Source organism: Saccopteryx bilineata, chromosome 1, assembly GCF_036850765.1.
Source record: "Saccopteryx bilineata isolate mSacBil1 chromosome 1, mSacBil1_pri_phased_curated, whole genome shotgun sequence".
NCBI classification, from domain to species: Eukaryota; Metazoa; Chordata; class Mammalia; order Chiroptera; family Emballonuridae; genus Saccopteryx; species Saccopteryx bilineata.
Window position 1 is genome coordinate 325,380,915 of NC_089490.1, and position 18,531 is coordinate 325,399,445.

General features: G+C 42.9%; 1 protein-coding gene across 2 annotated transcripts in view; it reads right to left on the minus strand.

Annotated features, from left to right (window-relative positions):
* Positions 1-13,711: 13,711 nt before the first annotated feature.
* KDM4D (lysine demethylase 4D) overlaps positions 13,712-18,531 on the minus strand; it is a 31,141-nt gene continuing 26,321 nt past the window's right edge. For both annotated transcript variants that reach the window (XM_066248225.1, XM_066248217.1), the window contains one exon: positions 13,712-16,299. In XM_066248225.1, coding sequence (XP_066104322.1) covers positions 14,418-15,992 — 1,575 coding nt within the window. In that variant the 5' untranslated portion in view covers positions 15,993-16,299 and the 3' untranslated portion in view covers positions 13,712-14,417. The remainder of the gene's footprint in view (positions 16,300-18,531) is intronic.

Below are 18,531 nucleotides of genomic sequence, written 5' to 3' on the forward strand. Positions count from 1 at the left end.
ATATATGTATTATTGCTTGTCCTAGGTGCCCTGCCCCAGGCTCGGCTGCAACCTTGGCATAGAGGGATAACACTCCAACCAACCTGCTACCCAGCCATGGCCTATTGTATCCTTTTTCTTTTTTTTAATATATTGATTGATTTTTAAAGAGAAGAGGAAGAAAGGGGGGGGCAGGAAGCATCAACTCGTAGTTGCTTTTCAAACTGGGGACCTCAGCATTCCAGGTCGAGGCTTCATCCACTGCGCCACCACAGTCAAGCATTGTTGTGTCCAGCTTTGCGAGGGAGGAAACCTTCTCCAGAAGCCCCCAGCACACTTGTCATTTCTCCTTGGCCAGAATGCCCTCCCTCCCTCCCTCCCTCCCTCCTTTCTTTCTTTCTTTCTTTCTTTCTTTCTTTCTTTCTTTCTTTCTTTCTTTCTTTCTTTCTTTCTTTCCTTTCTTTCTTTCTTTCCTTTCTTTCTCTCTCTCTTTCTTTCTTTCTTTCTTTCTTTCTTTCTTTCTTTCTTTCTTTCGAGACAGAGAGAGGGACAGATAAGGACAGACAGACAGGAAAGGAGAGAGATAAGAAGCATCAATTTTTTTGTTGCAGCACCTTAATTGTTCATTGATTGTTTTCTCATATGTGCCTTGACTGGGGCGGGGCTACAGCAGACTGAGTGACCCCTTGCTCAAGCCAGCGACCTTGGGCTCAAGCTGGTGAGCTTTGCTCAAACCAGATGAGCCCACGCTCAAGCTGGCGACCTTGGGGTTCGAACCTGGGTCCTCCACATCCCAGTCCGATGCTCTCTAGAATGCTCTTCTTAATTCAAACAAACAGCAACAGGCATGAGACCAACAAGACTCTCCCTTTGAAAGTTAGATTCCGAGATGAACTAAGTAGCCACATTCCCTGGAGAAAGCCATTCAAAACTTTTCCGTCTGGAAAGATGAGGACCTGGACCTGAGGTGGGATCGCTTTACCGGTTGCTTTGAAGTTGTCATCCAGAAATTTCTCTGTGAGAACTAATTTTATAGCTTTGCTTTACAGCCTTGTTATATGCAATTTTCAATGTTCAGTGTTTAAACTGTTAAGTTAAAGCCCTTTCCACAGAAAGCCCTCTGCGCGGAGCCCAGGTTGGAACTTTGCCTGGTAGAGAACGGAGACGGGACTGCACTGAAATCGGCCTCCTCCACGCAGGGCCGGGAGGGGGCCCAGGAGGGAGGGACACACGCCGGACCGCTGACTACAGTGCAGCAGGGCTTGCTGGTCAGTGGATTAGAGCTTACAGGCCTGATCTGCCTCCTTCTGCTGGGCTAGGAAAAGAGCGAACGGGGGCAACCATAAAACCGTGTTTGCGATAGTACAATAGTAATATATAATAACTATAACATCAACAGCAGCAGCTACCAGTAACCAACCAGCCTCTCTACTCACCCTATCCCACTGCAGCCTCTCACCACCCCCTAAGTGGGTGTCCTGATCTCACAGGCCCAGGGCACCTGAGTACCAGCCCAGGTCACAGGGCTAGCAACAGCAGAGCCAGTGTGGATGAATTAATGACTATCTGACTCCGAATTCCCGGCTCTTTGCCTTGGGCCAACACTGGAATCAAGTGGACCCCAGAGCAGGAGGGAGGTCAGGGGCTCAGTGACTGTCAATGGGCTTATATGGCACGGAGGAGACCTGCCTGCAAGAGCTTTGGACACAAAGCCGCCTTGAGGCCATCAACCAGCTAACGTGTGTGTTAAGTGTTAGTAGATGAAGCATTGAACCCCTGACTACCCTTAGACAGGGGAACAGCTCGGTGTAAGTTCACTCTGGCTGTTCTGTGTCTCCAAACAAGTTGCTAAGCCCAAGCCCCACCCCCACTGTGGGAAAATGTGCTCTGACAAGCTGACAAGGTTGTTGAAGGAATACAATGAGATAATTGCTATGAATTAGTGTTTCCTGATTGCTTTACAGAGGTCTTGTTTCTACAGCAAATTTAAAAGTGAGATGACAGCATGTCTTCTTTTTTTTTTAAAGATTTCTTTTTTTTTTTAATTTTTTTTAATTCATTTTAGAGAAGAGAGAGAAAGGGAGAGAAAGACAGAGAGGGAGAGAGAGAGACAGAGAGAGAGGAGAGAGAGACAGAGAGAGAAGGTGGGGAGGTGCTGGAAGCATCAACTCCCATATGTGCCTTGACCAGGCAAGCCCAGGGTTTCGAACCGGCGACCTCAGCATTTCCAGGTCGACGTTTTATCCACTGCGCCACCACAGGTCAGGCGACAGCATGTCTTCTTTATTTCTCAGATCCTCCTTATCTTGCCCACAAGGAGATCAAATGTTTAGCCCATGAGGCAGCCATGGATGCTTTGAGACAGTCCTCAAAAGGAAGCCAGGGTGTCTAGGGTAGAGGTCACTGGCCTGAGGCCAACACCCCTCTTCCCTGTCAGCCCCGGTGACGTCTCTAATCTGGCTGGCAGTTTTATAAAACTGGGATTGGAGCGCCTTTGGCCCGGTGTGCACTGTCAGTTGCAGTAGTTCCCACCAGCTCCCATGGCCGTATATGAGCCATTTCACACGTTTACATGAACCTGCCTGGCCCAGACAGGACTTCTTCCCTGCACTGAGGGGCTATTGACTAACTTCTCCTTTTCATTCACTCATTATTCAACAACTAGTTATTGTTGAATGTACTTGTCCCCATTAGCAGGTCTGACTGCTAAGTAATGAACCAGAAAGATAGAGTCCTTGTTCTCATGGAATTTATAATCTGGCAACAAAGACAGCTGTTCTAGAAGAAATTACAAGTATAACAAAGCAGCAAGAACCCAAATCTAGAGCGTGCCAGCCCATGCATCGAGCCTGGTGGCTCTGAGATCACAAACTTCCCAGAATAAAGTAACTTGAGCCCTAAAAAAAAAAAGAAGAAGAAGAAAGTTAGATTCTAGACTTTCTGAAAGAATATACAAATTGCAGAGGCATCTTAGCAAGTAACATACACACGGTATGACGGGGATGGCTGTTCGGTACAGCAACCAACAAAATCAGTCCCAGCTGAGTCACAAGAGCACCCCAGACACAAGAGCAGAGTCCAGGAGCTCACAACGACTGATGACTCAGAAGAGCAGGAGTGGTTCCTGCCCCAGGGCTGGTCTGGTCGGGGCAGGTTTCCTCCTTGTAGAGCCCGGCAGGTGGTAGGTCTGACTCTGCATCCTACATACAATGCAGCGACTGAATATACAAACAACGGCCATCCTCTCTGAGCCCAATCTCTGCAGCAATAGGCCCAAATCAGCCAAGACAAGGTCGCTAACTGCCAGCTTCCTTCGATTTTGGCCCACACAGAAAGGAGGCTGAGCACTGTTCAGAACCGATTCCAGCCCTCCATGTGGGTCACAGCATCCGCAGCTGAGGCGTGGGTCTGGGTCGCAGAGCAAGAAGAATCAGAGCCCCAAAGAGAGGCATGCACGGACTCAGAGCTCAAGGAGGGCAACTATCGGACCACAGCAGGAGCCACTGTGCCTTGCTGGCAAGGGGCCCAACGTCCTGGCACCGACACCTCCCGCTCTTAAACCAACCTGAAAGCAAACGAAGAGGATGGAAATCAAGATCAAGAAAGTCGAAACTTGCAAATATTAAACAAATAAACAACAACAAAAGGTCTGGTCTTGCAGCAATTAATATCAAATGTAAGATAAAGGAGCAACATTTCATAAGTATTAAAAACTAAAGAAAATCACTAAGAAAACAATATGATTAATTTTACACACCTAAACTTATAGCACTGTGACATAGAGCACAAAGATTGAGAATTATAAAGTAAAAATGATATGATATATTTGCAATTATGTTGGGAGGTTTTTAAAAATACTATTCTCGCAGAACCTGATAGAAATCAGAGAAAAGGCTGACCTGTGGTGGCGCAGTGCATAAAGCATCAACCTGGAGCGCTGCTTGGAAATCTCAGGCTCGCCTGGTCAAGGCACAGACGAGAAGCAACTACAATTACTAGGCATTGATGCTTTCTGTTCCTCCCCCCTTTCTCCCTCTCTCTCACCTCTCTCTAAAAAATAAAAATCAATAAATAAAATCTTAAAAAAAGAAAGAAATCAAAGAAGAACATTTAAATGCTATAAACGTTTCCAAAACTTTAACAACTTTGATCACATAATCTGCAACAACCACAAAGCAAATGGGAAATGCTTTTCAATACATATAAAACATTTATAAAATGTTATCAATATAAGACCACAAAGTAAATATCAATAGAAATTTCATAGAATTAACATTGAGTACTGTCTTGACCACAGTAAAATAAAATTGAAATTCAACAAAAAAGTGAAACAATATTTATTTAAAAATTGATATTCACATATCTACAATAATGTCCATATAATATCTAAAAATCTATTAATTTTTATGTTCAATTCAAGCAGTTATTTAAAAAATTATGCAAAGGTTGCCCTGGCTGGTTGGCTCAGCGGTAGAGCGTCGGCCTAGCGTGCGGAGGACCCGGGCTCGATTCCCGGCCAGGGCACACAGGAGAAGCGCCCATTTGCTCCTCCACCCCTCCAACGCGCCTTCCTCTCTGTCTCTCTCTTCCCCTCCCACAGCCAAGGCTCCATCCGAGCAAAAGATGGCCCGGGCACTGGGGATGGCTCTGTGGCCTCTGCCTCAGGCACTAGAGTGGCCCTGGTCGCAACATGGCGACGCCCAGGATGGGCAGAGCGTCACCCCATCCATGGTGGGCGTGCCGGGTTGATCCCGGTCGGGTGCATGCGGGAGTCTGTCTGACTGTCTCTCCCTGTTTGCAGCTTTAGAAAAATGCAAAAAAAAAAAAAAAAAATTATGCAAAGGAGAGATAAAAATAACCTGACTGGTAGTGGTACAGTGGATAGAGAGTCAGCCTGGGATGCTGAAGACCCAGGTTCAAAACCCCGAGTTTGATGGCTTGAGCTCAGGCTCATCAGCTTGAGCATGGAGTTACTGGCTTGAGTATAGGATCTTTGACATGATCCCATGGTCACTGGCTTCAGAAAGGGGTCAGTGGCTCAGGTGGAGCACCCCCTCTACCCCCCTCAAGGCACATATAAGAAGCAATCACAAACAACTAAAATGTCCCAACTATGAGTTGATGCTTCTCATCCTCTCTGACTGTCTGTCTCTCTCTCTTACAAAATAAAATAAAGATTATAAAAGTGATTGAATGAAAAACAAAAAGGAAACAATATACCAAAAAAAGAGAGATGATTAATAAAAACAAAAATCTAATACTTTTAAAGAAAATTAAAATAAAGAACTGGCACTACTGATGAAGGAAAAAGTTTCAGGAATGGGGCAAGAAATACACAAGAGCCTGGAGCATCTTGTAATGCCTGAAATTAAGGATATACTAAAAACAAACACATCAAAGAGACACAGGAGTAAGCTCCCAATGGCCAAAGCTCAAACAATTTGAGCAACAAAACAAAGTACTGTAGTACTTAATTATAATTCCAAGTATAAAATAAACATCTTTAAGTCGTACTGATATAAATGGTTGATTAAATAAAAAATTTGAGAGAGGAAACAAATCTCTCCTGCAGAAGACTCCAAATAATTTACATAGTACTCCATTCTAAAGGAGGGAAGAGTAACACTCTGTCCCCTGACTGTGGGCCAGGAATATTGACTGTCTTCAGGAGTGCAGAGTGGCAATTGGCAGTGGGTGGGGGTGCATGAGAGCAGTAATTTTATAGTGGAGAATGCTGACAAACATTATTTCAGCCAGAGTCCTAAATTATGTTTATAGTTTATGCCCTTGATCTGAGGTGATTAAAAGGGCACTTAATCTGTGTCACCTTCCTTAGAAAAACACTAAACCTAGGCTAGTTATAGGTAAAACATTAGACAAATTCCAGTAGATGGGCATTCTACAAAATACTCGAGAAATACTCTCTCAAAGTGTCAAGTTTCTACGTAAACATTTTGTCAAAAACAAGTAAAATTTGAGAATCTGTTATAGCCAAGAGAAACTGAAAAAGGTATAAAACTAAATGTAATTTGGTGTGTTAAATGGGATCTCAGAACAGAAAAAGGGCATTGGGTAAAAACTGAGGAAATCTGAATAAACTACAGTCTTTATTGAATAACATACTGGTATTGGCTCATTAATTGTAACAAATATACCCGAGTAATATAAGATGTTAATAACAGGGGAAAATGTGAATGGGATAGGTTTGGGGGTATTTAAAGGGGAACTCTCCCAACTATCTGATCATTGTTTTATTTTGTAAATCTAAACTGTTTTAAAAAAATAAAAATATAACTAAGTGTAATAAAATAAAAAATAAACAAGAGAAAGTATCAAAGAACAATATTAGAATAGAAAAATAGAAATTAATCAATTTTTAAGAAGTCTACTGGCCCTGGCTGGTGGCTCAGTGGATAGAGCACTGTCCTGGCATATGGATGTCTTAAGTTCAATTCCCAGTCAGGACACACAAGAGAAGCAACCATCTGCTTCTCCCCACTCCTTCTCTCTCTTCTCACCCTCTTCCCCTCCTACAGCCAGCTGCTCAAATGTGACCTCAGGCACTGAGGATAGCTCTATTGGGGCACATCAGCCTCAGGTGCTAAAAATAGCTCAATCCTGGAGCACTGGCCCCAGAAGGGGGTCTCACTATCTCCCTTCCTCTCACCTAAAATGATTTCTAAATAAATAAGTAAGAACACAACATTGCCAGTCACTTGGGAGGCTGACTTTTGCTACTCTTCAGGAGTACAGCCCCATCTTTCTCTAACAGTAACCTTATCCTAAGTACAAGCATATTAAATTTGGTAAACAATATTAAAATAAAACTGCCCATTTTTGTAAAGTTCATAAAATTTTTATGCCCTAGCTGGGTATCTCAGTTGGATAGAGTGTTGTCCCAATATGACAAGGTTGCAGGTTAGATTCCCAGTTACGGAACATACAAGAATCAACCAATAACTGCATAAGAAAGTGCAAAACAAATTGAGCTCTCTCTCTCTCTCTCTCCCCCTTCCCTTCCCTTCTTCTCTCTCTAAAAATCAATAAATTTAATTTTTTTTAAATTTTTAAATAAAAAGAAAGGTATTCTGTGTGCTCTACTTATTTAAATAAACTATTTAAAATAAAAATAAACCTTCATAAATAGAATACAAGTCGTCCTTCACCATTTTGTGGTTCATTTTTCACTGTCTCACTGTATCGTGGATTTTAAAATTGTATATATTTAATTTTGTATCCTGGACTTTTTACTATATTGAGGGATTTTGCAATATACAGATATTTTTATATATTTATTATTGTAATTACTGTACTTTCATGGTAAAATAACCATTTTCTAGCCTAAAAATTAAAAACAATATACAAATATTAATTAAAAGAATATTAAATCAAAATAAAGCCTTCAAATGTATATAAATAATAAAGTAATTATAAGGTCACTACTTCACGGATTTTCACCTATCGCAGGGGGTTCTGGAACCTAACACCCACAATAGATGAAGGACCACTGTACTGTAAAGCATTCTTTTGTGTGTATTTTTTCTTCATTTATGTTGTTGCATATAGCTAGACTCTGTTCAGTTTGGGAGTTGTATTCAATTGTATAAACATCTCTACTGTTTCTTTTCTTTCTTTATTTCTTTATTTTTTTTACAGAAACAGAGAGAGAGGGATAGAGACGACAGAGAGACAGGAACAGACCTTGCTCAAGCCAGCGACCTTGGGTCCAAGCTGGTGAGCCTTGCTCAAACCAGATGAGCCCACGCTCAAGCTGGCGACCTCAGAGTCTCAAACCTGGGTCCTCCACATCCCAGTCCGACCCTCTGTCCACTGCACCACCGCCTGGTCAGGCCATCTCTACCATTTCTGAGCCTTTGGGTTGTTTCTTCTTCTGGCCACTTACTCCATTGTTCCAAACATCCCCCCACATGTATATTGGAGCACCTCTCACTTGTGCCTAAAATTTAACCTCTTGGCCATAGGTTATATGAATTCAAATTTTATCTTGTAAGACTTTTTTTCAGCATTTTTTTTTCTTTACTAATTACATACCCACTAGCTTTATATGAGTACTCACTGCTCTTCACTTTTGCAAACATTTTGTAATCATCAGCCTTCTCGGTCTTAGCCAATCAGGTGAGGGTATGTCTCATTATGATTTGCATTTCCTTAATTACTAATGAGGGTGAGCAACTTTTTCATGTTTATCAGACAATTAGATATGCTCCTTCATGAAGGATATAATCAAATATTTTGTCCATTTTTCTGCTCGTTTGTCTTTCATTCTATCTTTGTGGTGATTCTTTATATATTCTGTATACCTGTATTCACTTTTTATTGTATATGGGTAATATAATCTCCTACTCCTTGATTCTTTGTTTCACTTTTTCTTATCTTTTGATGAACAGAAGTCCCACTTTACCTCTAATAATATAAATATTATTAAAACTAGTTAACACATATGGTGACTATCAAATGCCAGACACTGTTCAGTGTATTCTGAATAGACTAACTCATTAATCCTCATAATGACCCTATAAGGGAGATCCTATTAACCCTCTTTCTCAGATGAGGAAACTAAGTCAAAGAGACATTAAGCAACTTGCTCAAGGAGATAGATCTAGTAAGTGATAGTAGAGTCAGGTATTTAAATAAGAATTGGCAGCCCTGGCCAGATAGCTTGATTAGATAGACTATGATCCTGAATTGCAGAAGTTGTGGGTTTGATCCCCAGTCAGGGCACATACAGGAACAGATTTATGTTCCTGTCTCTCTTTCTCCCCCTTCCTCTCTCTCTCAAATCAAGAAAATAAACATTTTTAAATAAAAATCTCCAAGATGACTTTTTAAAAAGAGAAAAAGAGAGGTGACTTTTTTCTCTAACAAACTGCAATATTTGGGCTGGATGGATAATTATATCCATGTACAAATAGAAGGACCAGACATGATATATGTATATGAGGGAATCTGTATCTAATGAAAGCGGCATACCAAACTGGTGAAAAAAAAAAAAGGAAAAAAAAATTAAAAGAAAAAAAGACCTGTGGTAGCGCAGTGGATAAAGTGTCGACCTGGAAATGCTGAGGTCACCGGTTCGAAACCGTGGGCTTGCCTGGTCAAGGCACATATCGGAGTTGATGCTTCCAGCTCCTCCTCCCTTCTCTCTCTGTCTCTCTCCTCTCTCTCCCTCTCTGTCTCTGTCTCTCCCTCTCTAAAAATGAATAAATGAATAAATAAATAAATAATTTGTAAAAAATGGACTGTTCCATATGTGGTTCTTAAATAAATTTGGAATGGTTTTCATACTGAAGATACAAAACAGAACTTTAAGACTGTTTGGGAAAATATAGAAGAATGTCTTTATGAACTCTGGGTGAAAAAAAAATGTCTCAAAGAACCAAAACATTATGATGGGAATGTCTGATATATTTAACTGATTCCAATATAGTGACAAATGCGATAGTGAATTTTATGTATGGATCTGGTTCGGTAAGAGATGCCCAGATAGCTGGTAAAGCATTATTTCCAAGTGTGTTTGTATGAAAGTCTTGGGAAGAGATTAGCACTTGCATCATTTGACTGAGTAAAAACGCCTTCACCAACACAGGTGGGATCATCCAAGCTATTCAGAGCCTAATTAAAATGAAAGAGCAGAAAAAGGACGAATTTACTATCTGCTTGAGCTGAAACATTCCTTACCTATCCTGGCACATCTTACATAGGTACTCCTGTTGCTGGGCCTTTAGCTTAAGACTTGGACTTCTATCATTGGCCTCCAGATGCTCAGGCCTTCAAACTCAGACTGAATTACACCACCATGTTCCAGCTTCTTCAGCTTGCAGACTTGGTAGATCGTGGGATTTCGTGGCCTCCATAACTTGAACTAATTCCTGTAATAAAGCTCCTCATATACCTATATCTTTCCTATTCATTGTTTCTCTGGAGAATTGACTAATATAATGATGTAAAAAAATGAAAAAAATTACAGGCTAGAAAAAGTTTCTCATCATACATAAAATAGACAATGAATCGATATGCTGAATATCACAAAACTGTCACCAAAACAAACAAACCAAAAAACCAGGAAACCTTCCACAGATCAGTAAAAAAAAATAGTTGACTTCAAAAAAGTGGGCAAAGCCTGACCGGGCGGTGGCGCAGAGCGTCGGACTGGGATGCAGAGGACCCAGGTTCAAAACCCCGAGGTCACCAGCTTGAACGCAGGCTCATCTGGTTTGAGCAAAGCTCACCAGCTTGGACCCAAGGTCGCTGGCTTGAGCAAGGGGTTACTCAGTCTGCTGTAGCCCCCTGGTCAAGGCACATATGAGAAAGCAATCAATGAACAACTAAGGTGCCACAACGAAAACCTGCTGATTGATGCTTCTCATCTCTCTGCATTCCTGTCTATCCCTCTCTCTATCGCTCTGTCTGTAAAAAAAAAAAAAAAAAAAAAAAAGTGGGCAAAGCCTTAGGTTAAGCATTTCACAGAAGAGAAAATCCAAATGGCCAATAAATATGAAAAAAAATGTGTAGGTCACTAGTAATTAGGGAAGTGCAACAAGGTACTATATATTTTTCATCCATTTAGGATTAGGAAAAATGAAAAGGTCTGACAATATTAAAAAATGGCCAAATACATGAGAAACCAGCTCTCTCACACTGCCCAAATGGTAAACAAACTTGGAGGCCAACCTGGTTGTGCCTAGAGAAGTTGAAAATGAACATAAACACAATCCAGTAATTCTATTTCTATGTACTAAGCTATTCAGTAAACCATTGTTTAACAAAGATATGGAAATAACCCTATTGTTCATCACCAGGGGAAAAAATACAATTACAGCTCTAGTTCACTTCGTTGGACTGACCAAAGCCTCTACATAACAATGTTTTTAGATCTTGCAAAGATAATATTGACTTTTTAAAAAGAGCGCTGGCCAGTTGGCTCAGCAGTAGATCGTCGGCCTGGTGTGTGGAAGTCCTGAGTTTGATTCCCGGTCATGGCGCACAGGAGAAGCACCCATCTGCTTCTCCACCCCTAACCTCTCCTTCCTCTCTCTGTCTCTCTCTTCCTCTCCTGCAGCTAAGGCTCCATTGGAGCAAAGTTGGCCCAGGTCCTGAGGATGGCTCCATTCTCTGCCTCAGGCACTAGAATGGCCCTGATTGCAGCGGAGCAACGCCCCAGAGAAGCCAAGCATTGCTCCCTGGTGGGCATGCCCGGTGGATCCTGGTCGGGTGTATGCGGGAGTCTGTCTGTCTGCTTCTCTCCTGCTTCTCACTTCAGAAAAATACAAAAAATAAAAATAAATAAAAGATGGTGGTGGTGGGGATAAGTTGACAAAACCACACATGATATATTATTATCTTTAACTGTGTAGATTTTCATGATAACTTGGAGAATATACACTAAACTTATAATTATTTCTCAGAGTGGAAAGAGGCCTAAGAGAGATCATGGCAGTGAGAACAAAGGTAGATCTATCCTTGCCTTTTTGTACTTTTCAACATCCCTTGCTTTTCCAAGACCAAGTAGAGCAAAAACCTACTGGACATGAAGAGACAGCTGGATGTGAGCATCTTTTACTGGCACAAGTGTGTTTAAATTAAATGTGTTGACATGGGCCCTGGCCGGTTGGCTCAGTGGTAGAGCATCGGCCTGGCATGCAGAAGTCCTGGGTTCGATTCCCGGCCAGGGCACACAGGAGAGGTGCCCGTCTGCTTCTCCACCCCTTCCCCTCTCCTTCCTCTCTGTCTCTCTCTTCCCCTCCCGCAGCTGAGGCTCCACTGGAGCAAAGATGGCCCAGGTGCTGGGGATGGCTCCTCAGCCTCTGCCCCAGGGCTAGAGTGGCTCTGGTCGCAACAGAGCGACGCCCAGGAGGGGCACAGTATCGCCCCCTGGTGGGCAGAGCGTCGCCCCCTGGTGGGCGTGCCAGGTGGATCCCGGTCCGGCGCATGTGGGAGTCTGTCTGACTGTCTCTCCCCGTTTCCGGCTTCAGAAAAATACAGAAAAAAAAAAAAATGTGTTGACATGTGCAAAACAGAATTTTGAATAGACTTGCTCAAAGAACATCCTCCACTACCACCCCAGCTCCTTTTCAAGATGAATTTAGAAACCAGTTTATTGGTACAGCTAAACTATATTTTCAATATTGCTTGTCCTTACTGGGAAAAATGAATTTTAAAAATCTATGCAAGTAACTGAATGAAAACATTAGTGCAATGGGAGCAATATTTCCTGGAAAAAAAAAATTTCTTGCTCTCCAAAAACTCCATTTTATTTTTAATCCTACATTTCCCAGGACATCCATTTGCCAAAGAATAGATTGTGATATTCCTGAACTATAACAAGGAAAATTTCAGTTTCTAAAATTTAGTATAGGAATATGAGCCTTCAGACTTCTCAGAACCCTTTAATTTCTATGCACTGACATATCCACAATTGACCTAAGTTGAAGGACAAAAAAAGAAAAACAAAACACAACTCTCAAGATTTGTTACTTATCACAAAAAGTTTATTTCTTGCTCATGTAACATCTACTGTGAGGCCAGTCGCTCTCCAGGGCGCCCCCCTCCCAGGTGAGAACAGTCTGCTTCCATCTTGTGGCTCCACCATCTCAATATTTGGCTTAATCTCCTTTTCAGCCGGGCATCTTGCTCCCTCCTCCAGTACCCAGACTCCCTGAGTTCACACTCTCAGCTTCAATCTTCTACAGAATACACTGCCATCTCCTGTTATTAGGAAAAAGAAAGTTGCCTAGCTTCGTGGTGGTAAGGATGTGACATGGGTTTCTGATGCTCTTCGATCAGAATGTCTAACCATCACTACTTCTTAATTATGCCTGTCTTCCATTTTATACTGTGCTTCAAATTCCTGAGCCTTACTGAAATTCTGTAAGGGAGAGCTGGGGACAGGGGAAAGATCATTTGCTTCTTTGAAATATTTCCTTCTGTATCCAAACTATCATTTTTAATTTCCAAAATTTATTCTGAGTTTGTCCACTTCTGTGCATTTTCAGTACTAACCCCTAAGTCAATTCGATGTTCTAAATAGTACTTCTCCTGCCCCCACACTGTCCACAGAACTAAGCTGATTATTTAAATATGTAAATCAGATAATGTCTAGAGCTGTTTTAAATTTCCAATACCTTCTTATTTCAAGTTGAAAAATATTTGAATACTTAACATACCTGCCTGTCTCCTCCCATTCTATGACCAAGCATGAGTGAGCTTCCTTTCTATTCCAAAATAGACCTATTACACTTGCTCCTTCCCCTAAGCGGAAATCAACAGTGACTCCCGTTTTGTCAGTTGCATTTGGGAAAGGTCTCCTGCCCTAGGATACTTTCCCTGATCACCAGAAGCCAGGCCAGTCTCTGCCAGTTCTGCTCTGTCATCCCATCCTCACGTACTACCAATTTAAATTATATTGTTTATTTATCAATGGACTTGTTTACTGAGAAGAAACAATGAATTAACCATGGAAAATATACAGACAGCTTTGAAAAAGCAGTACAATTGAAGAGAAGATATTTGAATGATGGTATTTTTGTCCTATGCTTCCTTATCTCTCCCAGCATCTTGGGCACTACTGCTCAGCCAAGTACCAGATGTTTTCCACCAAGTCATCCTCAAGATGATGCCTGCACATCAAATGCCCTGGCCAGCTAGCCAGCCAGAGCCCAACAGCCACCCCCAACTTCACTCACCAACTCCACACAATTTTACCAGGCCATAAAATTATTAAGTATCACTTAAAATGTTTTGATATAATTATAAAAAAAGTACAGAAAACAACCTCAACCTCTCAATTGGTTGAACGGACAATGTTAGAAAAAAAGTCAGATTTTTGTTACCTTTAATATATTTGTGACAAATACTGGTGATAACTTTTTAAATACATCAATGACTCAGAAAGATCATAAATTATTTTCTGAGCCTCTGATTAAAAGAGCTGAGGAGAAGGAGGAGGAGGCAGAGGAGGAGGGGGAGGAGGAGGAGGAAGAGGAGGAGGGGGAGGAGGAGGAGGAGGAGGAGAGAAGGGAGGGAAATTAGAGGGGACCGAAGTCCCGGATTCTACAGAAGCTGGGCAACATCCAGAGTTGTTCTCCAGGATGGGAATTTGGAGTAGAACAGGCTTTGGCAAACTCAGCCGAACCTATTGGGTTTGCAGAGACACAAGGGTGTCCAGTGGATGAAACCTCAGTTGGTGACACAGAAGTTAGCAGTGTCCATAGACATTCCAGGGTCTGGGAGGAAAAACAAACTATGGTAAACTTGGTAAATAACACGGACTCAGCCCAACTAGCCGCAATACCAGAAACTCTCATGCAAGACCAGTGGCTTACAAACTTGCTCAAAGTTCTGAGTTGGAAATGTGACTAGTCTCAATGAGTCTCCACGCTAAAACAGCAATGGAGAACAAAGGCAGGCGTCCCCTGGGTTTAGGGAACAGGAACAAAGCAGCCTTCGGAAGTCACCCCAGGATGCCGGGATCCAGGGCTCAGTACCGCAGGATTGTTCGCGGAGGGTTTATCCGCCAGCACAGGCCGGGCTTCGGAGTCCCTGGCTACACGCGCCGTGTCCACTGAGCGGCGCCTCTTCGCTCGAGCCTGAACTGTTGACTCTTGAGTTCCCTGTTCCCGGGGACGACGACCACGAACACACTTGCCAGTTGGCTGAAGATCCCGGGCAGAGGGACCCGGGGTTGGCGGCAAGGATGGCTCGGATTTCGAGGAGCAGCGGGAGGCAGCAGCTCCGGCCTGGGCAGCAGAGGCAGCGCCCCGGGCTGGCGAGGGGCGCACGGACGCCTGGCGCACAGGGACGCGGCGTCGGGGCCCACTGCCCGTGCCCGCCGGCCTAGGGCTGCGCGGGGACCGCCGGGGCAGGAGGTACTTCAGGCCCAGCGCGGTTCTCCTCGCGGACCGGCCCGCCCTCCAGGTGCTCAGCTCCCGGCTGTCCGGCGCCGTGGGTTCCACGTGGTCCACAACAGTCCGGTCCTGCCCGCGTTTCCACTGCTCGTAGCGCTCGGGCTGCAGGATGCGCACAAAGGCGTCCATGGAAAAGCTGACCTTGGCTTCCCCGCAGCTGCACTGAGAGGCCACTTTGCCATAGTCGATCCATCGCAGGGTGGCAAAGTTGATGGCTTCCGCACAGTTGAAGCCATGGTTGAAGCCAGCGTGGTAGCCATAGGGAAACGTCACCATGAACTCTCCGGCCTCCTGAGTGATGCGACTGAAGGGGATCCCGTTCTCCCTGAGCACAGTGGGCGAGATGAGAGCCACCTTGTGCCGCAGGAAGGCCTCACAACCCCGAGCGCTGCCTGGGAACAGCTCCCTGGCCAGGCGTTCCAGGCGCTGGCCGTGCTCTGGGGGCACTGCGTACCAGGTTTTGGGCTCCCCGAAGTGCAGGTAGTTGATGCTGTAAAGGTCCATGTCTTCCGTGTGCCAAGCAAAGGTGGTCTTCCACATGCCAAAGTACAGGTACGGTGTGTTGACGCCTTCGATGACAACTCCACACTCCTGCTCCAGCAGGTCCTGAATGGTTCCCAAGTGGCCAAGGTTCCACTCTTTAGTGTTTACATCAAATAAGGAGCCACTGATGTCAGCGCCATAGATGGGCGAATGGTAGAGCCGGGTTTTCCAATATTTTCGCTCCAAATCCTCAAAATCCAAGTGTGGTGGAGTGCGGTATTTTCCACTGTTTGCCAGGTGGCGGTACTCCCCCACAGTCATGGCTTTCTTCCTCTTGTGGTATTGAATAAACACGCCTGCCCGGCCATGGGCCACCTGCTGGAGAGGAGTGGCTATTAAGATGTCACTGATATCATCATAGGTCTGTCTGGCTTTCCATTCCTTGGGCGGAATTATCTTAGCCAGACCAGCTCGGTGGGCACCTTGGGATTCTATGGAAGCAATGTATTTATCAAAATCATTAAACTCTTCTTTGGTTGGATAAAATATCATTATATTACAATTTGGGTTCTGGGCACAATTAGCCTTAGACTTCATAGCTTCCATGAATACGAAACAAACTCCAACGATTTCTAGAGTGTTTTAGGTAGTTGAGGATGCTGGAAAATGCTACTTTTTCAAAAATGAGTTTGAACTGAGGTAGCAGGAACCACTAGTGGACTTTTATGAAAATTAGATAGTAGTGTAGGGCTTGCTAATTCACCGAGAGACTCTGCTCTGGTGGTAGCTTTGCCCAAGGCTGAGACTCTGCAATGTTCCTCAGTTGGCTGTGACCTCTTGAGGTCTATGGGGTCACAAGTCCTGGCTGGAGAACACCAAAGGTAGTGTCTTCAAAGCGGGTTTGAAACAAAACCTAAGGAAAAGAATACAGAAAGGTTTAAAATGTTAGGAAAAAGTTATTAGGGAACTACAAATAAAATACCACCCTGGGTTATTATTGCACACTCAAAGAAAGGCTAAAATTTTATAACATTGACAATATAAGAGATGGTATAAATGTGGAACAATTGAATTTTCATACCTTAGTAGAGAGAATAGAATCATTTCACTTTTGAAAACAATTTGGGCCTGACCAGGCGGTGGCGCAGTGGATAGAGCGTTGGACTGGGATGCCAAGGACCCAGGTTCAAGACCCCGAGGTCGCTGGCTTGAGCATGGGCTCATCTGGCTTGAGCAAAATAAAAAATGCTCACCAGCCTGACCTGTGGTGGCTCAGTGGATAAAGTGTGGACCTGGAAATGCTGAGGTCACCGGTTCGAAACCCTGGGCTTGCCTGGTCAAGGCACATATGGGAGTTGATGCTTCCAGCTCCTCCCCCACTTCTCTCTCTCTCTGTCTCTCCTCTCTGTCTTTCCCTCTCCTCTCTAAAATGTATATAAAAAAAAAATGCTCACCAGCTTAGACCCAAGGTCGCTGGCTCGAGCAGGGGGTTACTCGGTCAGCTGAGGGCCCGCAGTCAAGGCACATATGAGAGAGCAATCAATGAACAACTAGGGTGTCGTGGCGAAAAACTGATGATTGATGCTTCTCATCTCTCTCTGTTCCTGTCTGTCTGTCCCTATCTATCCCTCTCTCTGACTCTTTCTCGCTCTGTCCCTGTAAATAAAAAAAAAACAATTTGGACAGTATCTACTAAAACTGGGCATATGCATGCTTAGAAAAGAGAACAGATGCATGTAGAAAAGAGAACAGATGCATGTAGAAAAGAGAACACATACATGTGCTATAATCCAACTGTTATCACATGCCTAGAAAATGTGTGCTGCTGTGCACAAAAGTCATATTCAAGAATGTTCATAACAAAATTATTTCTAGTAGCCAAATATTAAAAATAACCCAAATATCCATCATAGTAGAATGGGTAAATATATTGTGGTGTACTCATACAATGAAGAGAAACAAAAACTACATTTAAATACAGAAATAATTTTATAAATATAATAATGAGCAAAATCATTCACACTCAAAGTAACACCTATTCCATGATGTCATTTATATGAATATTAAGATGTGTTAAGGTAATCATGCTAGAAGTCACAGTGGTTACCTTTGGGAAAGAGAGAGATTGTGAGTGTGGACATAAGGTGGTCTCTGGTGTGATGTTAATATTCCGTTTTAATCCTAAGTGTTAGTTACATGACCATCAGAATAGCTAATGTGATAATTTGTCAAGCTTTGACAACTTTCATAAATTTCTGTATGTTTATTTAAAAATATAGTTTAGGGTGAAAAGCTTTAAAGAACAGTAAAATACATATTTCATTATATTAAAAGTAAAGGAAGGAATGAGTTAAAATAAATGAACTAAACATTTCATTGAAGAAGGTATAAAATAAGAAGAGTAAAGAAATAGTAAAGATTAAAGGTTATTAATGAAAGATAATACATGCAAAACAGAGAGGTGATGACCAAAAATGTTCTTTGAAGAGACTAATAAAAGCAACAAACCTGGGCATAACTGATCATGAGAAAAGAAGGAAGGTAAAAATAAACAATACTAGGAATCAAATTATGCTCAAAGCTAGTAATATAGTAGAGAATTCCTAAAACCTCCAAAGACAATCTTAGCAACTTGACATTAAGATTTTGAAAAGAGAACAATTTTCTAGAGAGGAAATATACCCAAAGTGAATCCAAGAAAAAAAACTAGAAAGTTTGAATATACAGTATAAAAATCTGGTTCTGCCTGAGCAGGTGGTGGCGCAGTGGTTAGAGCATGGGACTGGGATGTGGAGGACCCAAGTTTGAGACCCTGAGGTCACCAGCTTGAGCGAGGGCTCATCTGGTTTGAGCAGAGCTCACCAGCTTGGACTCAAGGTCGCTGGCTCGAGCAAGGGATTACTAGGTCTGCTGTAGCCCCTCGGTCAAGGCACATATGAGAAAGCAATCAATGAACAACTAAGGTGTTGCAACGAAAAACTAATGATTGATGCTTCTCATCTCTCTTCGTTCCTGTTTGTCTGTCCTTATCTATCCCTCTCTCTGACTCTGTCTCTGTAAATTAAAAAAAAAAAAAATCTGGTTCTAAGTATGATCCCTAAATCCTATCAAGTCACATCATTTTATAGGTGAATCTAAAAATGTA